The sequence below is a fragment of the Canis lupus genome, chromosome 20, assembly GCF_003254725.2.
Source record: "Canis lupus dingo isolate Sandy chromosome 20, ASM325472v2, whole genome shotgun sequence".
Taxonomy (NCBI): Eukaryota; Metazoa; Chordata; class Mammalia; order Carnivora; family Canidae; genus Canis; species Canis lupus.
Window position 1 is genome coordinate 48,630,695 of NC_064262.1, and position 23,158 is coordinate 48,653,852.

A 23,158-nucleotide genomic window follows, 5' to 3' on the forward strand; every position below is an offset into this window, starting at 1 on the left:
CAGCGTCCCCGGCCTCCCGCTCCCGCCCGCTCGCTCGCTCGCTCCCGGTACCCGGAGCATGGGTTAAGCATGGGATGGGAAAGCTGTGGGGCGTCCTCCACCCCGATTCGGGCTGTGCGGGGGAGAGCCCTCCTCGCCCCGCGGTGTTCACGGGGGGGAGCTGTGGGGGTTCCGCCGGCACCCTCGCGTCTGAGGGTCCTGGGACAGAAGTCCGGACCACAAGAGGGCGGAGAGTGCTGTGGGTGCCCGCCTCGGCCGGGAAGCGTCCCTGCAGGCACCGGCCCAGCGCGCCCCTGGCTCCCATCCGAAGACAGCACCCCGCCTGCACCCGCGTGGCCCCGACCCTACCCGGCCGGTCTAGGTCAGCACCCAGCCCCATCCTCGCCCAGCACCTCAGTGCACCTTCAGGCCCACCAGCGCCGCCCCCGGGACCCTCCCCGCCGGCCGCCGCGCAGGCGTCCCGCGTCCCAGCCTCGGGGCCGGCCCCCTCCCTCCTGGCGCCTGCGGGACCCGGCCCGGGGTCTGTGTGCCCACATCCAAACATGTGTGCGCCTGGGGGAGCAGGGGGAGGGGTTCAAGATGGCTGCCAAGATGGCTGGTCGCCTCGCCGCCTCTCTCTGCCTGTTCCTCCTTCTCTCTCTCCCTTTTCTGCTTGCTCTGTCCCCTTAGCTGCTACAGGAGTCACCGCAGAGAAGGCTTTGGACGTGCGGGGACAGGTGTGGGGGGACTCCCCAGGGTGATGTCTGCTCCAGGCCTGTTGACCTCGATGCTGCTGCCTCTTGGAGAGAGGCTGTTGGTCTCTGCCCTTCCTTCCCGCACCCCAGGGGCCCGCCTGAGCTTGTAACCCGACCCTAGACCCAGCTCCTCCAGCCCAGCTAACAGCTTGGGGGCTCCCTGCCCCCCCACCTGCTCTTCTCAGTCTGGCCCCCTGAATTGATCGCTGGGGTCTTGGGGTGCCCCACGGAGCGACCCCATCTCTCACCCTGTCCATCTGCCCCGCGGCCAGGGCCTCAGGACTCCTGGTGGGCCTGGGTCAGGCCCCGGGCCTGTGGGGGCAGGTGACTTCTCCTTCCTCCCCTCTCCCCACCCACTAATGCCAAATTTATTACTTAAAAGTAGGATGAAAACAGGGAGAATAAGAGAAGGAATACAACCTTCATTATCATATCGAGAAAATTATCCGTGATTTTCCTAACTAGCAATTTGCCTGCCATGCCGTTCAGAACTGACTTGCCCATTAATTACAGAGATGAAAAATCATCTGGAAAGCGGAAAAGAGAACTAATTCGCTCCCTGGCTGGCGGCAGTGGCACCCATGCACCGAGCCACATACGTGTATGCTCACATGCGAGCGCCAGCCCTCCTGCTGGTGTGGCCGCCTCCCTCCTCTCCCCCAGTGACCTCCCGCAGGGTCTTAGCCCGCCCCACCCTTGTCACCCCTGCTCTCCAGTGCCCCCCTCGGCCATCCCTCCACGGGGCGCCCATCCCAACCCCTGCTCTTGGGGAGCTGGCTTAAGGCATGATCACCCCTGCTCATGCCTGCTCTTAGGCTTGGAGGCTACCCAGGGCTAGGGAGGGTGGGGAGCTGGGGACCAGCGTACCTGGGCCCTGGTGCCTGTAGGGAGGAGGTGGAAGGGAGACTCACGGAGCCCTGTTTCTATTCCCAGCGTGCCCCCAGGGAGCTCCTTCTCCTGGGGGGCCTAGGAGAACCCTCCAGACACGTGGGGGAGGGGCCGGCAGGTTCCCTGGCTGCTCTGGAGTCTGCATCAAGCGGTCTGGATTCCTGATCCAGGTACCTCCACCTGTGAGAGCCACCTGCGTCTGGAGTTTGCAGCTTCCCTGCACCCCCAGGCTGGTGGGAGAGCAGGAGGTGCTTCAGGCCCAGTGTAGGCATCTGGTGTGGGGGGGTGCTGATCTCAGGAGGTTATGCTGCTTGGCTAGAGTGGGTGCCGCCACTGATGGGGAAGAGCAGGAGTGAGACCCCTGCCATCCCCACCTGCTGGCCGAGGGAGCTGGTGCTCCAAGGCTCTGCTCCCTCCTACCTCTCCCGTAAGCTATGTGGCCAAGGACAAGGCTCTGGTTTCTATGTGGGCTCCTCTCAAGGATCCGATTTCCAGATGCCAGACGCTTCCCCTCTCCCAGACCCCTCTTTGAGGGGTGGGGGTGGGAGTTCCCTGGGTCTGGAACCTGACCTGGCTGCAGTGACCCTGGAGATGCCTGAGTAAGCCAGCCTTTCTCTTAGGCTGGGTCTTGGCCACCGCCCCCCCATGAAAGAAGAGAGCAGGGTCCCAGGATGGGAGGCTGTTAGAACAGCCACAGGGGGTGGGGGGGTCTCACTGCCCCTCAGAATCCAGTCCTCTGTCAGATATCTCAGTGCGTTCTGGATGGTGACCTGGCTGAGCCTGTGTGTGACCACATGTCCAACAGGCTAGTCCTAGGTTGGTAGGGGTCTCCCGTGTGCTGGTGCTGTGAATTTTGCAGAGTGGGTGGCCCTGCGTGTGTCTGTGGCTCCACACAGGAGTGGGGTCTGCATCTGTGCACTTACCCAGGGATGTGTACATGGGGATCCTTGGAACGAGGCTGGGTGTGCTTCTTCATGCGATCTGTGAACACAGCCATGTGCCTTCTCTACCAGGCACTGTGAAGACCACGCTGTAGGGACAGTGCCCTAGTCTTGTCCTCATGGAGCTCAGAGTCTGGTGATACATAGCAATTTCAGTCAAGGGGCTCGTATCATAGGATTTGGGGAGAAAGCTTACATGTCCTCTCAGGAGGGGCAGCCCCAGAGGTGGAAGGTAGTAGTCCCTGCGTCCAGCGACTACAGCAGGTTCAGGTATTGGGGTGTCTTAGGGTTTGGCCCTGCATGATCGTCCCCACCACCTTATCCCCTCCATTCTCTTGCTGCTCCACCATCATGCTAAGCACAGTTCTACCCCAGGGCCTTTGCACTGGCTGTTCTTCCACCTGAGACTCTCACCCAGACATCTTTGAGGCCTTTGCTCAAATGTCACCCCCCCCCCCATAACCTTTACCCCATGCAGCCTGTTTAAAATTGCAACCTCCCACCTACCTCCTGACTTTTCCTAACACGGATGGCTTTTTGCATCCTGTAATTTCTTAATTTATTATGCCTGTGTTTATTTATCATCTGTTTTCCCAACCAGGATCCGGGTGCTTAGGGAGTTTGTTACTCAGTTTGCTTTTGGATCCAAGATGCCTAGACCTGGCCCACAGTAGGTGTTCAAGAAATCTTATCTGAGTGAATGGGAGGGGGTCTGTCAAAGGACTAAAGGCTCCCAGGTGAATCCTCCGGCCGTGCATAGTGAGGGCTCCCCATGCACCTCGCCCCTCTGAGGGGATTGAGGGCTGCCCCTGGGGGCCTGACCAAGCCAGCTCTGCACCTGTCTGCCCTGCCCACCTGTGAGTGCTCTCTCTGAGGTAGCCTTGTGGGTGCCTCAGTGGGTGACGGTACCTATATGGAGCCACCTGCCCATAGAACTGTGTGCACTCTGGGGTTTAGAGCCTGGCATGGGAAACATAGGAGCCTATGTGGGGGACAGGAAACCCAGGGTCAAGGCCTGAGCAGCCCCTCCTCCTGCGGCACTGACCCAGCCTCTCCCTCTCATGGGGCGAGACCTTCACGCTTGCTCCAGTCTCCTTGGGCCCTGGCGAAATAGTTGAGCAGGAGCCCCCTGCTTCCCCACCCCCAAATCCAAAACTGGGGGAAGATAAAAATTTCAATAAATAGATGTCAAGGCTAAAAATAGCCTTGCCCCCCAAAGTTAAAAATAGCCAGTGTCCTTCCCTCAGAGGAAGTCAGGAAGGGGCAAGCCAGGAAGCTGAGCGGGTGCCGGTGTCCAGCCACCAGAGAGGTGGTGCAGGCAGGGCAGGGCCCAGGACTGGCTCCCTTGGCCAGGCTCTCCCAGCCACAGCAGTCTGGATACTGGGGCCAGTCACTCTTTGTGGGGGCTGCTCCGTGTACCATAGGACCTGGGGCAGCGTCTGTGGTCTGCACCCTCTAAATACCAGTAGCATCCCTCCCACTCCCGGATGAGACACCTAAAAAGGTCCCCAGACATTGCCAAACAGCCTGGGGCAGAGAACAAAACCGTCCAGTTAAGGACCACCGCTCAGGACCAGGGATCGGGGCCTTTCTCTGCGAAGAGCCAGGTGGTAAATCCCGGAGCCTGGCAGGTGGCCCACCGGCACTCATGCGTATTTTCCCTCTGCCTCTCCTTCACAGCCCTTTAAAAGTGGCGAGAGCACTCTTAGTCCACTGGCTGCATAGACAGTCCAGGACGGGGCCACAGGTGGACAGCTCCTGCCCCAGAGCGCCCCCCAGTTGCACTTGGTTGTGGAGGTTGAGGCACCTGTGGGTGCACTGTCTTGAGCAGAGGAGCAGCCCCATATGGGGCAGACTTAAGGACATGGCAAATCTGGTACAGTCTGTCCCTGTCACCTCCCTGCTCTCACATCTTCCCACTCCCCCAGGCTCATTCCACCTTCCTCACTTGTCCTCAGACACGTGCTGGCCAGCCCCAGGACCTTTGCACAGGCTGTGCCTCCTGACAGGAACTTGTTTCTCTTCCTTGGACACCTGTATGGCTCCTCCCTTACCTTTGTGGGCCTTTGTTGAAGTGTCTGGTCTTTCCAGTGCAGCCTTTTTTTTTTTTTTTTTAAGATTTTATTTATTCATGAGACACACACACACACGCATGCACGCACACAGAGCGGCAGAGACACAGGCAGAGGGAGAAGCTGGCTTCATGCAGGGATCCTGATGTGGAACTCAATCCTGGGACTCCAGGATCACACCCTGGGCCAAAGGCAGGTGCTAAACCGCTGAGCCACCCAGGGATCCCCAGAGCGGCCTATTTTAAATTCCATACACGCACCTACACTGCCCACCCCCACACACCCCCCAGAGACCCCATTCCTTCACAACACTAGGACTTTATAAGATTGGCTCTTTAGTGTTTCTTGTGTCTGGCTCATCCACAGGTGTCTGTCCAGCTCCTAGGTCAGTGCCTGGTACCAAGGAGCCCTAAAAAGGACTTGGGGGGCTGCCATATGTTATGTCTAGCCCCTTGGCCACCACAGGAGGTTTCCATCCCATTTCCCTGGGGAGAGACAGAATTCAGGGGGAGAACATGGGGGCCTCACCACACGGCCCTAAGCGGGCAGAGCTGGAATTTGGACATAGGACCCTGGGACTCTTCCCTCTTGCCCTGCTGGGCGTCCTCGCCCCCTCCATCAGGTCTCTGTATCCCCCACCCTGCCCCTTCGCTGCCAGCACCCGGAGGCCCTGGGACTCCCGCCACCTCCCACTCTCTGCCTTGGGCCCTGGCTCCTACCGCTCTTTTCAGCTGTGCTCCCATCATGCCCGATGTGCAGGGCTCTGGGATGGGCAGTGAACGGTGTCAAGTGGAAACGAACCATGGGCCTCCCGGTGCACCAACCTCCTGTGGTGAGCAGCTTAGAGGAGGCACCTGGCCAGTCTATAAGTCAGGGTGGGCTTCCTGGGGGAGGTGGCCTCCCAGCTGCAGCCTGTACGGGGAGGGAGGGATAAAGTGGAGGGGAGAGAGAGTTTGTGAAGAGAGGCCTGCCCTGAGGCCAGAAAGAAGGTGGTGGCTCAAAGGGGAAAAGGTAAGACGTGTTAGGGCCAGGCTAGTAGAGAGGAGGCTGGAGGCTGATGGGGCGGGGGAGGGGGGGTGGGGGTGGGGCAGAAGAATTGGGTTTGTGCCATGAGGCGCATCCGTGGGGCCAGGAAGGCCTATGGAGGGGTCACGGCCCAGCAGACCGGATGGGAATATTCCGCATGAGTCCTCTCTGGCTGCTGGGTGGGAGAGAACCACACAGGGAAGGAAGGGGGGCCAGGAAGCCAGCGGGAAGGGGAGGCCCAGCGGGCTGTCAGAGTGAAGGCTCCGGAAGGGGCCCCGAGACGTTAGAGCTGGGCTGGTGTGGGGGGTTTTCAAGACAGGAGTTGACATGGTTTGCTGGGTGATTGGTAGGAGAGTGAAGGAAGGAAGCAAGGACCAGACGGCAGCTGTGCCGGCTGAGTGGACAGGGAGAAGAAAGGGCTGGGGGTGGGCGCGCCCTCTGCTCTCAGCAGCCCCCACCCCATCCCCCCAGCCTAATCTCCGTTGGCAGCAGCAGGAGTCTCTGAACTTCCGAGTCAGGCCACGTCCCCCCCCCCCCCCCCCCCCCCCCCCCCCCCCCCCCCCGCTCAGAGCCCTCCTTGGCTCCCACCTCACTTGGAGAAAAAGCCTGTGTCCCCCCCTCCACTCACAAGGCCCTGCTAGCTCTGTCCTTTCACCTCCCCTTGCCCTCACCTCCTCGCACTCTTCCTCCGTGCTCGCTGGGCCGCAGCCACGCTCCAGCAGATTCTACCTCAGGGCCTTTGCACGTGCCGTTCCTGCTGCCTGGGATAGTCTTCCCCCAGGTACCTAGAGGGCTCACCTCCGTGCCACTTCTCCGTGACACGTGACACGTCTGCCCCTGGGAGAGGTGTTCCCTAACCGGCCCACTTACATCTGTACCTACAGATACACCTCCCCACACACCCCTCCTTCAGGCCTATTTTCCTCCCAAGCACTCGTGACCCAGTGGGAACTAGGTAACTATCCACTGAATGGATGACCTGTTCCCTGGGTCTGCTTTGTCTTTGTTCATTAAACAAATTAACAAGTACTTGTTCTTGCCCAGGGCTGGGCACGCAGCAGAGAGCCAGACCGACCATGATGGAGCTTTCCCTGGGAGTCCCCAGCTGGTGGGAACTTCCAACAGACGTTCAGCAGCAGAGCCCAGGTCCAATCAGGGAAGCAAAACGTGGCAGTCCCTTGTGCCGTGAGTGGTTGTGGGAGAGACTGACGCCGGCAGTCCCGGGGGCAGAACCCCTTGAGGGGAGAGTGGGGCAGGGGCAGGAGCCCTGGCACTGTGTGTGTGAGAGAGGGAGAGGTACGTGAGCCCAGAGCCTGAGGGGCCAGCTAGGGCCTCCGAGACAGTAGGGAGCCATGGAGGGTTGTAGGCCGGGAGGGACAGGACTGGGTTTTCATCTTACAAAGCTCAGCTTGGGCTGAGTGGAGAGCCGGTGGGGTGGGAGTGGCAGGTAGATGGGGAGATAGATGGGCAGACGGGGAGGAGGCCCCGGGGACGGGGGTGGGGGGGGTGGGGGGGTGGAAGCTGCTGCTTCGAATGGCCCCCACCCCTCTGTGGCCCAGGGCCACTGGGCAACCAGAGTGACTCTTGAGAACTGACAACTCAGACAAACCCCACCCAGTGGCACTGACATCTAGTGGGAGAAAGATAACAAACAGATAAGTAAAACGCACGGCTGGCATGCCAGTGGTGGGTGCCACGGAGAAAAAAGCCAGGATGGGATGTAGGAGTGCTGGGACCAGCAGGGCCTCTCCCAGCGGGTGACGTTGGGGCAGAGACCCTGAGGAGGCGAGGGAGAAGCTGTGCAGGTACCTGGGGAGGTGGGAACAACAGTGCAAAGGCCCTGAGACGGCACTGTGCCTGATGGTTTCCTCCAGGAAATAGGGGGCTGAGTGCAAGGACAGCGGGAGGAGCTGATGGCAGGGATGGGGCAGAGAGTGTGCAAGGCCCGTGGGCCCCGGGGGAGGACTTGGGCCTTTGCTCTAAATGAGATGGGAGTCCTAGAAGGTTCTGAGCAGAGGAGGAATGCACCCAGACCCAGGTGCTCAAGGGCACCCTCTGGCTGCTGTGGGAGGACCAAGCTTTGGGCAGCTATGGGGTGGGGAGACCTGAGAGGTGGGGAGGAGAGGAGGGAGGGACCAGGTGGCAGGTGATGGGGCCTGGCCAGGGACGAGACCTGGGAGGGAGAGGTGAGCAGATTCTGTAGGAGGGGCTGCTGGGGTTAGATGTGGGGGTAAAAGGAAAAGAGGGGTCTGGGAGGAGCACCTGGGAGGACTGGCTGCCCTTCGGGGGGATGGGGCTGGAGTGGAAGGTTTGGGGGAGGACCCTGCCCTCTGAGCTCACAGTGCCCTTCCCAGGGGAGGGCTGTGTGCTGGGCACGGTCTGGGCACCTGCTCTGCCTCTGCAAGGTTTATCTCTTAGCCTCCAGAGGGGAGATGGGGAGATGGAGAATTAGGCCCAGGGAGGCAAAGAACGAAGCCTGAGGCCACACAGCCCATTCCCACATGGAACCTAGTCCTTGTACCTTCCCCTGGGGCTTGCTGCTTCCTTTTTCTCCCTTGCCCAAGGGCTTCCTGGAGGAGGCGGGCTTGAGGAGCTGGGCTCTCAGGCTGCTGGCCTCAGGGACAGAGGCAGGAGATTCTTGTGCAGAGGGGCAGGGCCAGGAGGGGCCCAGGGCACACCTGTTGGTGCCCCCCCACCCCACCCCACCCCCGCCCCAGGCATTCAGGCTTCCACCCACGGGAAGCAGAGGGTTACCATGGCAACTGTACTCTAGGGCAGACTAGAGGCGCCCCCTCTCCTGCAGCAGGTTCTCCTCCTGTCACCCTCCCCTGTCCCATTTCAGGGCACCTGAGGACAGAGCTTCGGCCGTGTCACTCACCCCCAGGACCCCTGCTACACGCCCCCCCCTCCCCCCACTTGACACTGCCATGGGCCCAGGAGCAAACTGAGGCAGGTGTGAGTGGGCTGGTGGATTGCCCCCGCACCCTGGGGTTGGACCCGCCTCCCTGGGAGGGCAGCAAGCCCTCGTTCCCCTAGTTCAGTTAGGGTCACCCAAGTGTGCTGGGGCTTGAGGTGGGAACAGACACAGGGGCAGGCTCACCTGACCCTGGGGGTGCAGCATCCTGGGTGTGTCCACATGCAGGAGGGGACTCTCCCTGCCACCAGGGGCTCCCCAGCCCAACCTACGGGGCCAGCCTGCCTGGGTTCAGAGTCCCCTTATCGGTGGGCGCCCCTGGGACCTCTCGTCCCTCCTCTATAAGATGCAGGTCTGTGCCTCCCCTCTGTTCCCGCTGCTGCTGCCCCATGTACTGAATTCCTATGGATTAAATGAGCCGTGTATATACAGACAGTGCTTGGAATGGGGAATGGGGCACAGAAGTGTCAGCCGCTGTTGCTGGCATCCTGGGAGATTCTGGGACCAGAGGTGCAGCAGGCCTTCCCTTCCTATGGTTTGTGAAAGACTCCCCAAGGTTTTGCGGCTCAGGCCTGTCCCCATCTCTGCCTCTCAGCCCATGCGAGCTGACCCCCTGTGTGAGTTTGCTGGGGCTGCTGTGACTAAGTACCCCAGACTGGACAGCTTTGACAACAAAAGCTTCTTATCTTATTTCCGGAGGCCAGAAGTCCAAGATCAAAGTGTGGGCAGGGTTGCTTCCTTCTGGAGGCTCTGAGCCGGTCTGTCCTGTGCCTCTCCTGCGGCTTCTGGGGGTTCGCTGGCCATCCTTGGCTCTCCTTGGTTTAGATGCATCGCCCCGATCTCTGCCTCCATCCTCCCATGGCCTACTCCCTTGTGTGCGTGTCTCTGTCTAAATATCCCCTTTTCATAAAGACACCAGTCATACTGGACTAAGGTTCACCCCTAATGACTTCATTTTAACTTGATTACCTTTTTTAAGACCAAAGAAGGTCCTGTTCTGAGGTGCTGGAGAATAGGACTCCAGTGTATCTTTCTTTTTTGGGGTATTCAATCCATAAGAATCCCTCCTAAGGCCGCAGGGATGGTCAGGCTCAGGCTTCCAAGATATGGCTCCTCCCTACCCACATCTGGCCTTGTCTCCCCACTTAGGTGGGCATCAAGCGACAGAACTGCCCAGGGTCAGGTGGGCACAGAGTCTGGCCAGGAAGAGGCCACAGAAGTCACAGTGGCTGGTTCCTCATACTCAGCCCTGAGCTGGGGCCAGGCCTGGGGGTGCCTGGGGCTTCCCGGGGGAGCTGCTCCGGGGAGAGGTCCTGGAGGGAGTGGTGGGCAGCCGTGGGGAACACTCCCTGCACCCCTGAGGCAGTGGTGCCTGGGCTGTGTGGGTCAGGCCTGGCCCCGGGTCGCAAACACCTATCTCCGGCCACCCTCAGCACGGTCACCTTGTGTTCATTAAGTAAATATTTGTGTGAGGACCTACTAGGTATCTAGGTGCCGGGACATGGCCTTGGCAGCTTCCATTTTTCTGGGGATTACAAAGGAAATCCCCAAGTCACAAAGCAGTGACGTGATGGATGGTGATGGCGGTGACAGCTGCAGCAGAGGACATTTTGCAGTCACTACATGCTGGCCACGGCCCTGAAGGTCTCATGGTGTCCCCATTTTACCAAGAGGAGGTGACGGGGGGGTAGACAGGTGGACACTGACCGCAGCAAAGTCTGAAACAGGCTGGTCAAGGCCCACGGGCATCTCTGAGGAGGGCACATCAGAACCGAGATCTAAGGGACATGTGGTGGGAGCCCATGTGGCCTCACAGGTTGGGGAGCAGGAGCCACGGCAGGGGAGGACGAGTTGAGATGGCTTTAAAAGCACCCCCCCCAGGGGTCCCTGAACAGTGAATGGCTAAACCAGATGTGCTCTTGTCCACGGGGGAATATTACTCAGCTGCGAAGAGGAACGGCGTGCAGACCCAGGCTGCGGTGTGGACGGGCCTCGAGGACCTCACGCCGAGTGAAAGGTCACAAACAAACAGATAAATACTGTCTAATTCCACTTAGATGAGGTCCCCAGAGGAGTCCCAGTCGCATAGGCGGAGGGTAGATTGGTTGTTGTGGGGGGAACGGAAGGGACCGCTCCTGAGGGCAGAGTCTCTGGAGTGATAAAGTTCTGGAAAATTGGTGGTGGTGGTGGCGGCGGCGGCGGCGATGGTGGTGGTGGTGGTGATGGCACAGCATTGAGAATGTAATTAATGCCTCTGAATTATAAATGTAAAAACAGTTAAAATACCACATTTTATGTTACATTATCTATTATACTATAATTTTTTGACAGCATCTCTGGCTGCCGGCGGGGAGCCCAGAGTGTGGGAGCAAGAGGGCTGGGGGCGCTGCTGGGAGGAGGTCGGGGCTGTCTGGAGGGCAGTTGCTGGGGATGGACAGATGCTGAGATGTTCTGGAAGGTACAGACCTGGGACTTACTCCTGAACTGGGCGTTGGAGCGAGGGAAAGAGGAGCCAGGGATTTTTACTCCTGGGGTTGCAGCCCAAGAGGATCTGGGAGAACGGAGGGACCGTGGACCCATACAGGAGGGGCTGTCAGTCTGGACAGGCTGACGGTGCCATGGAGACCTGACAGAGGCGTAGACGGCGAGGAGAGAAGCGGGGTGGCCCCCAGTGTGGCAGTTGTCACACTGTATAGACAGTGTCTGAAGCCAGGAGGTCAGTTAGAGCCCCCGGGGGGAATGCGGGTGGGGAAGAGGCCAGGGGGCTCCACCTGAGGTCCCAGCGTCAGGTCCTGGGTGCAGACCCGAAGAGGGAGGGGAGCCCCTCCACTTAGATGTGCGCGCCCTGTGCCCTGACTCATCCGGTGCCGTGGACAGCTCCCTTGGGTGGCTCTCAGGCTGGCCTGTCACGTGTGCACACTGTTGTCCTTACCAGAACTCTGCAGGTTTGAGGCGCAGAGGGAACTGGGGTAGAGGTGGGGGGCGGGACCTGGCTCAAGTTCTCAGCAGTCATGAGTGGCCGAGTCGGATCCACACCCTGTGAGCTGGCGCCCCCAGAGCCTGGCATCCGGCAGCCTTTCCAGCATTAACCAGCGCTAACTAGTAAGCCCCCCAGGGACAGCCGGGGAGGGGAACGGCCATCAGCATGGGGTCAGTGCTTCTCCTGAGGCTGACGGTGGCTGGGAGCTGATGGGGTGGTGGGGGGTGGGGTGTTAACAAGGAAGCCCCGGCCCCCCACAGTAGAACATGATAAAATGCTTCGAGGGAAACCCAAAGTGCCACAGGCCACGTCTGGTCGGGGTGAGGCAGTTAGAGGGGCGCTTCATGAAGGTGGTGGGGGCCGTTCGAGACCACACTGTCCTGTCACTTTGCATGTGGTGAGAGGAGTCTGAGGCCTGGGGGGGGGGGGGTCCTGCCCACGAGTGTGGTGCTTCCACCTTTATTTCTGGAGAACCTGTCAAGTCCCTGCCCTCAAGAAGCTCATGGGCTAGCAGGGAAGGTTGACAACAGACCTGCTAGCGTAATACAGGTAACTCCAGATGTGCTTGAAAGCTGTATGTCAAAAACGGCAACAGGATGGCTAGTGGGAGCAGCAGGAATGTTTGGGGAGGTCAGGATAGGTTGCTCGGCCGCCCGGTGTGGCCTTGGAATTGAGCCCTGAACGGGAGAGGCCAGAGCAGGTGTACGGGGATCCTGGGAGAGCATTCCAGGCAGCGCGCAGCCTTGGCCTAGTGGGGCAGGGGCGGGGCAGGAAGCCAGAGCATCCTAGGGACTGCAGGAGGCTGGTTACAGAGCAGGGTGGCATCGATCACCTTGGCCTCTAGGCCCTGGTGAGGAGCACAGACCCCAGCGGAGAGCTGAGGGGGAGGTTACCACTCAGATCTACGTCATTCAGTGATCCCTTAGCACTGAGCTGAGGACAGGCCAGGAGGTAGGGAGGCCAAGACGAGCGTCCGGGTGCGGCAGGGTGGTGGCTTGGTCCTGGCCGCTGGCACCGGGGGCCGCAAGCGGGCAGGTTGGCGAGGTACTCTGGAGGCCGAGCTCTCGGGACTGGCTGATGGAGCTGGTGAAGGGCGGAGGTGTGGAAGGGTGAGCAGTCGAAGAGCATTCCTAGGTTTAGGGTCTGAGATTCAACACTTCTTGCTGTGCCAGGCCTGTTCTAGAAGCTGGGGCTGGGGCTGTGAGCAAAGCAGTCCAGTGATTCCTGTCTGTGCAGGGGCTGTTCTGTGCAAGAAATAATAGTTACTTTGTTAAAAAGTATCTTATTTATTTGAGAGAGAAAGAGAAAGTGCTGGAGGGCTCTATCCCAAGACTCTGGGATCATGACCAGAGCCAAAGGCAAACGCTTAACCCACTGAGCCACCAGGCGCCCCTAATTAGTTACATTTGCACAAAGGCCTAAAGGAGATGAGGGGAGCAGCCTTGAGGATAACTGGTGGGCAGAAGTGCAGAAGAACTGACCAGTGCAAAGGCCCTGGGGCCGGGCTTGATGTGGTCAGGGAATGTCAGGGAGCCAACTGGGCTGGTGGACTAGCTTTCACTCGGTAGGGGGAAGAACAGTAATCGTGGGGGGAAGAACAGTAATCGGGCCCCTGTTGAGAGATTCCAAACAGAAAATAAGAGATGGGGAAGGTATCCGCTGGTCAACGGCATTGAAACTCTGGGACAGACTGGGGTGAGGCGGGAGAAGACAGAGTGAGTGGGTGTGTTCACACACTGGAGGGCCTGTAGAAACCCGGGTGCCGGCCCTCCCCGGAGAATGTGTGTTCGTAGAAGTTCCTGGCCAGGCTGGTGCCGCTGGGCCGGGGCCACCGCTGAGAACCGCAGTGCAGATAACGCAAAGGGCCGCCGACAGGAGAGATCTGGGTTTGCAACTCGGAGAGCATCCAGGGGAGCCAGGATGGGGGGAAGGGAGGAGCGGCCGGGAAGGCAGGAAGTGGGTCAGAACCCAGTGCAAGGTGCTGCACTCAGGGACGGGGACCAGGACAGGGACTGGGACAGGACGGGCAGGTGGCTGGGAACATTGCAGGGGAGGGCACGCAACACCAGCTGCCCCCCCTCCACCCCTTGGGACCGCACCCCCTCCCTTCCCCCGCCTGCCTGTCTCCAGCTTACCTCGAGGGTCCCCCGGAGGGGAAGGAGGGGACTCAGTTGTCCCTCGTCCCTGATCTGTGGCGCCAGCCAGCTGGATCCTAATTAGCTACCAGAGCGGGGGAGACAGGAAGCAACGGCTGGGGCGGGGCCTGGACCTGCCCTACCGGGAGGCTGCCACTCAAAGCTGCCAGTCAAGGCCAGGATGCCTCGGTACCCCCACCCCTGCGCCAGGTCCCGGAGACCAGTGGGCAGGGGTAGGATTTGGGGATGGAGAAGAGGCTTCCAGAAGGCCTTTATCTCCCATGATAGGGGGTCGATGCCCGCTGGGTGCAGGTGGGCCCTTCACAGCCCTGACATCCCTGAGAGCTGCCTCTGCTACCTGAGAGGGGCTGTGGGACCATGGGAGGTGCTTCCAGGAGGTTCCCTGTGGCCCACAGTGCCCGGATCGCTGGGGCTGTCCACCAGCTGCGGGTGGGAGTTAGCAGCGTTGGCTGGAGGGCCTGGAGGGGCGTCAGCCGCTGCCCCAGGGGTGCAGCCTGTCACATGCAGCTGGCTCCAGGGAGGTCTGCTGACCAGCCCCTCTCGGGACCATGGGGACCGTGGGGTGGAAGCGCTCAGCCACCGGCCCAAATGCCCCCCCGTCCTGGGCCTGCTGGGGGCTGCCCCCGCCTCACTTTCCCTGTTCTCCCCAGGCTGGTGGGCCGGGCCGTGGCGCCCACCTGCTGATGCGGGGCAAGGCCCCCGACACAGGACACTGAGCGCCCCGAACACGCCCCCGGCCGCCGCCATGGCCCGCCTGGCCGCAGTGCTCTGGAATCTCTGTATCACTGCTGTCCTGGTCACCTCGGCCACCCAAGGTAGGTGCTGCCGGGGCCGGGGAGGAGCCAGGGCTCCAAAAGGCTACTGGGAGGGCGGATAAGATGCTGAGATACCTCCCATCTGCTCGGTGAGGAACCACGGTCCCTACCTCGCCCCAGACGGCGGCGGAACCAAACCAGAAGAGGACTTGGTAATCGCACCCCCCAGCACCCTCCAGGGGTCTCCAGACCAGCCCCTCACCCCCAACACCCGGGGTGGCAGGGCTCAGCCCTCCAGGGAGGCTGTGGCCTCCCGGGACCAGGACGGGCCTTCCCGGTGAGCCGATCCTCCTCTGTCTTATGTGTGTGTCTTTCTCTGTGATTACATCTCTGAGGCTCTCGCTGGGAAGAAGGCTTAATTAAAGCATGCCCGCTGACGTTTATTTAAAAACAACTAATTACCGGGCTCGGCCCTATGCCGGCCCCAGGATCCTGCACATGCAACAATTAGTGCCCCGAGCCTGCCCGCCCACCTTCACCAATTACTCAATTATGGTCCCCATGGCGGGCCCAGGCGGGGGCAAGGGCAGGGCGAGAGGAGAGGCAGGAAGAAGGGGCCTGCTGGCCTTGCCCATCGCCCTGGGACATGCCCCCAGCTGGCGCTGTCTGGAGAGCAGTTCAAGTGGACTCTGCTCCCCAGTGTCCTTCACGTAGCCCAGTACTCCGAAAGCCACAAAGGTGTAGGGGGCATTGTTCAGCCTGACCCCAGGGCCTTGGCACTACTCTGGCCAGCTGGCACCCTCTGCTTCCCCAGTGCCCATGTTCTCTGCCCATCCAGGTCCTGCCCCACCGCCCCAGCTGGGCCAGGAGGGGCCGCTTCCACCCCCAGACCCATCTGAGCCAGCCCTCCACCCCCGGCCTCCCTCCCAGGCCCAGGAAGGGCTAAAATTAGCTGTGGAAGCAGATGGTGCTAGAGGAACACATGTAATACTTTCCCCCAAGTGAGACTCAACTCACCCCAGAAAACCCCAGGGGCCTAGCTGCCATCCCCTTGGGGCCCCCTACCCGATATTGGAGAGAACAGATCTCTGAAAGGGGCCTGGTACTTCTCTCCACCCACGAGCCGCAGTGCGCACACTAGAGCCTGTGCGGTCACTTTGTGCATCCCCACTTTGCGCCAGCACCCTGCAAGGCCTAGCTGGGGCAGTATCCGGGTAGGTGGCTGACCTGGCAGGTGTGGACCACGTGGAGGCCCCTCTGTCCTTCAGAGACCGGCTGCCTCAGTGATCTTTTTTTTTTTTTTTTAAAGATTTTGTTTATTTATTTGAGAGGGAGAGCGAGAGCATGAGTGGGAGGGGCTGAGGGAGAGAATCTCAGGCAGACTCCCCGCTGAGCATGGAGCCTGATGCGGGGCTTGATCCCAGGACCCTGAGATCATACCCGAGCCGAAGGCAGACACATAACCAGATGAGCCCCCCCAGATGCCCTTCAGTAATCTTAGGGATAGTAGTACTTAGCACCCATCATCCCTGTGGACGGCCTGCACCTGCTGCAGCTCTCACAGTGCTGGGAGGTGGGAGTGGCAGCTCCTTGGAGGAGGAACTGGGGCCACAGAGGTGGTCAGTTACTGGACGAGTGTCTGGCTCCTGAGTTGGAGCGTCTAGCCCCTGAGTTGGAGCTCTCAGTCCTCACATGGCCCAGGATGGGGACTGGCCTGTGCCAGTGCAGCTCCATGGGGAATGTTCTTTCATTGTTGCCCTGACCCTCACCACGCATGGCACCATGCTGAGTGCTTCCTTTGGGAACATTCTATAGTGTGTGGAATCCTCGAAGCCTAGCCCTGGGCTATCAGTGCTGATCTTACAGATTGGAAACTGAGGCCCAAGGAGGCTAACACATTGGCTGTCCAAACAGCATGCATCAGAATCGTTGGTGGACACACAGGTTCGAGGTTCCTGCTTTCACCCTTGAGGTTCTGATGCAGCAGGCCTGCGGGTAAGGAGCCGGAATCTGCCTTCCTAACCAGCCACCACGTGATGCTGGCGCTGCTGATCCACAGGCCCCACTGAGAGCTCTGGCCCAGCCGACATGCCTGGCCTCTCAGCTGCGGAGTGGTCAGGCCAGGCGTGGTTTCTTTCAGAACATGAGAGCATTTCCTCCCATGCCCTCTCCCCTCCTTAGGTGGGGTGGCATACCCAAGACTACCCTCATTTCTGACACCAGTTGTGAGTTTCTAGACCATTCTCAGATTTCATGATTCACTAGAAGCATTCGTAGAATTCTGAGGCACTGTTCTACTCTTGGTTACAGCTTATTACAGTGAACAGTTATAGGTCAAATCAGCCAAAAGAGGTGTGTGGGGAAGCTTCCAGGAAGGTTCCATGCACAGGCCTCCCAGTTGTCCCATCACAGTGGAGCTGTGGGCAGCGTCACCTCTCCCAGCAGTGCTGTGTGACAACGTGCATGGTGTACTGCCAACCTGGGATGCTCCCCTGAGCCTTGAGGTGCAGAGTCTTTACTGGGGTTTGGTCACGTAGACACGGGTGACCACTCACGTGACTGACCCCTGTCTCCAGCCCTTCCAGAAGTCGCGGATACCCAGAAGCACTTGATCACATTGTTAATGTGCTCATTTGCTAGGGCCTCTGGGACAAAGTATCACAGACTGGGTGGCTTCAACCACAGAATCGTACTGCCTTACAGTTAGTTCTAGAGGCTGGGAGTTAAAGATTAAGGTGGCGGCAGGATTAGCTCCTTCTGAGGGCTGGGAGGGAAGAGGCTATTCCAGGCCTCCTCCTGGGCTTGCAGCTGGCCATCTTCTCCTTGTGTTTCCACACAGACTTCCGTTTGTGTGTGACTCTGCATCCAAACTTCCCCTTTTCATAAGGACACTGGTCATATTGGATCAGGGCCTACCTTAATGGCCTGATTTTAACTTGATCACCTCTGCTTCAAATTTGGTCCCACTCCAAGGTCCTAGGGATTGGAACTTCAGCATTTGTGGTGGGGAGGATGCAATTCAACCCATCACAGTTAGTGTAGACCCCCTGGCCTGGCCCAGGGCCCCCAGGTAAACAAAGATGCCCATCAGGCAGGATACTCCCGGTGCTTTGAAGCACCTCCCAGGAGCCAAGGGCAAGGACTTGACTGCACAGGCAGGCACGTTGAAAAGCCCATTTCACAGATGAAAGAACTGCGGTCCATACAACCCACATCCTGGATACAGCCAGGCTGGAGGGGGCACCTCCTCAGCAGGATCTTCCCTTCCCATAGGCCTGAGCCGGGCTGGGCTCCCATTCGGGTTGATGCGCCGGGAGCTGGCATGCGAAGGCTACCCCATAGAGCTGCGGTGTCCAGGCAGTGACGTCATCATGGTGGAGAATGCCAACTACGGGCGCACAGATGATAAGATCTGTGACGCTGACCCTTTCCAGATGGAGAATGTGCAGTGCTACCTGCCCGACGCCTTCAAGATCATGTCGCAGAGGTGAGTCCTTCCCACCCTCCCCGGCTCCTGGGAGGAGGGCTGGAGGCAGCTCCCGGGGTCCCTGGATAAGTGTCCTCCACGTGCCCCCTGGCCAGGGCACCTTGTTCACCCTCAGTCTTCCTTCTGTGCATCCTGCATGTTTCCTGAGCACTTGCTAGGGGCCAGGCCCCACATAGCCAGCCAGGAAGACCCAGCCCCTCTTCCCCAGCAGCCCGTACCCACTAGGCACCTCCAGAAGCCCATTCCAGGATTCCTAGGGGTGGCAGTTGAGGTCTTGCAGTATAAAAGCAATTGCAGGACAGGGCAAGTGTCATGGGAGCTGAGGGAGAGCCCAGAAGTCACACAGGCTTCCGTGAGGAGCTGCTGTCAGAACACAGATGGCGGAAGTGCACCTGAGTGTGAGTGTGAGAGAAAGGGAGCGCCCGAGTGTGCAAGGCTGTGTGTGAGTGCGGGGAGATGCTAGGCAGAGGCACTGTGGGTGCGAAGCTGCAAAAGCCTTCCTCGCACCCACTGCCTGTCCCCTCAGAGCCAGTCAGCTCTTCCTTCCAATTACACCAAGACTCAACCACTGCTTCCGCAGCCAGCTCCCCCTTGGGGTTGCCGGCCACAGGCTGTTCCCGGCACAGCAGCCAGGGGGCGCCCACCTCACGCAGGGCAAAGCCTGTGAGACCCCTGAGGCCCACAAGGCCCGGCGACTTTCTCAGGGCCCTCACCATCCCTCACCACCTCCCACTCCCCCTCCCACACTCGGCCACCCTGCCTGCTCCTTACTCACATCAAGGCATCGTCTGCCACGGGCCTCCACTGGGTCTTCGCGCTGGCTGTTCCCCCTGCCTGGAAGGTTGTTCCCGACACCCGCCTGGCTCCTCCTTTTTCTTCCCCATGGATTTTCTTCTTTTCTTTTTCTTTTAAAGATTTTATTTACTTATTCATGAGAGACACAGAGAGAGAGAGAGAGAGAGAGAGAGAGAGGCAGAGGGAGAAGCAGGCTCCATGCAGGGAGCCCAATGTGGGACTCGATCCCCAGATCACACCCTGAGCCAAAGGCAGATGCTCAACCGCTGAGCCACCCAGGCGTCCCCCCCCACCCCTTGGTGGATTTTCTTACCTAACCTCGCAGCGAGGCCTGTCTGACCACGCTCTGTAAAATTACAGCCCCCCTCCCCTGACTTCTTAGGCCCTTTCCTGCTTTATCTTCTAGCCCTGACTGCCATCCATAGATGGTAGTATATTTTGCTTATTTGTCATTTGTCTTCCCTTGCTTGGCTGTCAGCCCCATGGGGACTGGGCATTGTGTCTGTCACTGCTGTGTCCCCAGCCAGATACACAAGCAGGCACTCACTGAGTTTCTGCTGAGAGGGCAAAGGTCACTCTGGGACCCAGAGCATGGAACTTCAAAAGGAAACAGGACCGGAGCCAGTCCTTGAATGTCGGCAGAGGATTCTAGAATAAGTCACTGGGCAGGGTCACAGAGAGCCTCCAGAGAGTTTTGGGAAGGGTGAGGTGTGGTCAGATGGCTCAGACGAGTGGGTCAGGCTGGAGCCACCTCATGCCCTGCCCCCACCTTTTCTCCCTCAAATATGCACCCCTCCCCAGTCCGCCCCTCCTCCCCCTCCCCTATCTGACACCCCTGCATGAGCAAGCGGCCCTGGTTCAGCTTCCCAGCCTTTGCTTTGGCTGTGCCCCGTCCTCCTCAGGCATCCATTTCCTCCTACCTCCTGCCTCCACTTTCTCCCTGCCCACCCCATGCATTCAGCGCCCAGCACCGCAACTGGCCTGGTTTTGGTGTTCACAGGTTCTCGGTTCCAAGAGGGGGAACGCTGACCAGTGTGGTTACGGGGGCCCAGAGTGAGAGGCCACTGCTCTGCTACCTTAAAGCCTGGAGGGCGAGGCTCTTCGTATTAGTTGGGGTACAGCTCTGCTGCCCCGATGGGGACACCCCAGAATAGGTAGAGTGACCTAAACCAGATTGGAGGGGAGAAGATGACCCTCAGCCCTTGCTTCCCTGTGTCTCTGCCTCCCCGTACGCAGCCCTTTTAAAGGCTCCCTAGGGCCCAGTCTCACCTCCCCGGCCGGATCTCGCTCATGTGTACTGCTGGCTGCAGAGGAGGCTGGGACGTGCGGCGTCCAGCAGTTGGCTCTTCCAGATATTCAAGTGAAATCCACATACTGTTATGTGAATAGCACCTGCTTCTGGGTCCGTGGGGAACGTAGCTAGGGATGCAGTTTCTGGGTTCCAGGCAACTCTCTACTTAGCCTTCTGAGGCCAGGGCTCAAGTATTTAAAGAAAGGGGTCGAGGTGGGTGGGAGGGAGCAGCTCCTCACTAGTTAACGTCTTGCCCTGCCCTGCCGAGACCTGCCCAGAGACCTGGGTCGTAGACACAGACAGCAGAGGAGAAACATCCTTTTGTTCGTAGGTAGTCTTCCCTTTATATGTCAGCGAGGCCCCTAGAAGCTGGTGGGGACTCAGTCCCCAGGGGGGGCCGAGAATGGCTTCGGCGTCAGATGAAGACACTGCCCTGGTCCTAACAGCAGATCCTCGCAGCAGCAGTGCTACCCAGAGGGTGAGACGTGTCTAAGACACGGCCTGAGGTGGACAGAGGGCCTGTGAGCAGATCCCTCATTAGCAGCATGTTTGCAGAGACACCTGTGTGTGGCTTCACATCTTACTCTTCAGTGAACTGGGCGGGCCTTCCTGCCCATTTAGGAAAAATGCCAAGGACGAAATTGCATCAGTGACACCCAGACGGGATGTGAGAACGGGCCGCTGGGGAAGTGGTTTGTGGGGTAGAGGCCTGGCCCAGCCCTGAGCCTGATGCCCTGTGGGGGTCAGTCTGGTAGGAAAGAGCTGGCAGGAAGCAGAATAGGATGCCCACACAAGGCCCCTGGCCCCAGCACGGTTTGGGGGTACTCATTCCTCTCCTGACCCTGGATGCCCCCACCCCCCGTTCTAGGCCAATCTTTTCTCAGCTCGTTGTCTCTTCTCTGCAGGTGTAACAACCGCACCCAGTGCGTGGTGGTTGCTGGCTCTGATGCCTTCCCTGACCCCTGTCCTGGGACCTACAAGTACCTGGAGGTGCAGTACGACTGTGTCCCCTACAGTGAGTCATCTTGTTCCTCGTGCGCACTCGGGCCCTTCCCCTTCCTGGAAGCAAGCGAGGAGGAGACACCTTGACCTCACACACGGCCAAGTCAGGACCAGGCACACAGGGGCAAGCAGGCCTGCTCCCTCCCTCACACATTCTCTCCTCCCCGCTCCCGACCCCCTCCCCGCCCTCTGCACAGACTCTGCACCCCAGAACACTGCTTGCTGCACTTACGGGTCCTCTGGCCCCCTGGCCCTGGCTGCCCTACCACCTCTCTGCCTCCTCTTCTCACATCCCTTCCCTTCCTGACTACTCCCTTACACACCTGCTCTTCCCTCTCACTTCCCTTCTTCTCTCAACTCCCTCTCCTTTCTCTTGTCCCCCTCACCAATCACATACTCCCAGCCCTGGAGCCTGACTCCAAACCCATAGGCAGATGGCCCTCTGAGGCCTGGCGGCGGATCTGGGGTGAAGGGCTAGGGGCATCTTGCACAGATACCTATCTCCTGGTTAATGTGCCCATTGCCATGATAGCACTTCCTGTCTGCAAGGGAAGTGCTGCCATGTTGGACGAGGGCAGCCCCCCCAGGAAGCCTGAGAAGGGTGATCTGGGGAGCCAGGGGCCTGGCTTTCTTGCATCTGGCCAAGGGCAGCAAACAAAGACAGGGTCTCTCCTCCTCAGCACTCTGCTCTTAACATGGCCCTTCTTTCCTGCCCTCACTGCCCCTCCCCTTCTTCCCATGATCCATTCCCCTCCTTTCCCTGCCAGCTTCATGTAGCCAACCTGGAGGTAGGGCCTCCGGGCAGATGGGGGAGGAGGCAGGGCCACCAGAGTGTCTGAGTGCGGGGGGGCAGGGGCAGGGGAGCAGGAGGCCCTGTGACTCTCCCTCCTCTGCCCTCCCACCCAGCCTTCCCCCTCAACCTTCGATTTCTCCTTGCAGGTGATGGCCTACGTGCTGGGGGAAACAGGATCACTTATGTGCTTCCATAACCTTCTTTTACTCCTCACCCTTTCCTTTCAGCAGCTGAGGCCTCCAGCCGCCACCTGAGGGGGATTGCCCATCTGATCCTCGAAGCCTCCCCACAGCACTGGGGACACTGCCCACCCACCCCCGTGGCCGGGGCAGCAGGAAAGGGAGGCGGGAGGCAGGGAGCACTGCACAGCAGGGAGATCAGGCTGGGTTTGAGGCTCGGCCTGGCTCTTGGATTTTCTGACTCTGAAACTTGAGCCAATGACTTAAACTTCTCTGAGCTGCTGCATAAGGAGGCGAGAGGCCAGGAGAGCATGCGTGTGAAGCGCCTGGCCCGGGGCTGGCTACAGAGCCCCCTCCTTGTGGCAGAATGCTGGGTGTAAACTCCCCCCCAGGGCAGAGGCTGCATCCTCACCCCCTCAGTGCCCAGACCGGAGCCTGGTTCAGGACGTGCTCAGTAATGGGGTAGGGGTATCCTTCCAAGGGGCTTAGCCTGTGTCTTCATCTGTGATGGTGGAAGGGGGTCCCTCCCAGGGGATGGTGCCAGAAGTAGAGAGGATGTGAGAAGAGCTCCTCGTGCTCCCCACGCCATAGGTCTATACGAAAGAAAGTGCTGGCTTCTGCCAGCTGCACAGCCTCTGTTGTGGTGCTTCACTGCGCTGAACCTGTCTCCCCGTCTATAGAGGGTTCTGGAAAGACTGCCTGGGAAGTACCTAGCTTGGTTCCTGGCACTTAGTCATTTAGGAAGTGCAAGGCACTTGGTGGTCATTGCTTTTGTTGTGACTACTTGTAGTGATTTTTACCAGTTATCACTGTTGGTAATGAAAGATAAAACTAATGATAGACGCGATCACGACTCCTGAGGTAGAAGTTGAGGGCAGGAAAAACATCTCCTGGTCCAAGTGGAGTCCAGAGCAGTTAGACACCGTGCGAGTGAAAAAGTGGGGAAAAAAGTGAGAGGGCATAGGGAGGAAAGAGGCGTAGGGACCCCCTGAAGCTGACCCCCCCGGCCCCCCCCTGAGAGTGGGCTATGGGGTGCCACCCACGGAGACCAGGATGGCCAGGGGACGGGCAGCCCCAGTCAGCCCCGAGAGAGCTCCAGAGAGCTAGCTTGAGCCCCCGGGGGGGCAGGACACAGTTATCGTGTC

General features: G+C 59.5%; 1 protein-coding gene and 1 long non-coding RNA gene across 6 annotated transcripts in view; one reads left to right on the forward strand and one right to left on the reverse strand.

Annotated features, from left to right (window-relative positions):
- Positions 1 to 23,158, forward strand: part of ADGRL1 (adhesion G protein-coupled receptor L1) — a 65,492-nt gene that overhangs the window by 23,360 nt on the left and 18,974 nt on the right. For all 5 annotated transcript variants that reach the window (XM_035703568.2, XM_025457782.3, XM_025457779.3 and 2 more), the window contains exons 2-4: positions 14,362 to 14,526; positions 17,740 to 17,953; positions 20,945 to 21,054. In XM_035703568.2, coding sequence (XP_035559461.1) covers positions 14,457 to 14,526; positions 17,740 to 17,953; positions 20,945 to 21,054 — 394 coding nt within the window. In that variant the 5' untranslated portion in view covers positions 14,362 to 14,456. The remainder of the gene's footprint in view (positions 1 to 14,361; positions 14,527 to 17,739; positions 17,954 to 20,944; positions 21,055 to 23,158) is intronic.
- On the reverse strand, positions 1,155 to 8,363 carry LOC112666624 (uncharacterized). The gene is made up of 7 exons (XR_004807651.2): positions 8,183 to 8,363; positions 7,332 to 7,470; positions 6,333 to 6,934; positions 5,355 to 5,547; positions 2,546 to 2,696; positions 1,602 to 1,802; positions 1,155 to 1,261 (listed from the first exon to the last, which is right to left on the reverse strand). It is a non-coding gene; the product is annotated as an uncharacterized LOC112666624 (long non-coding RNA).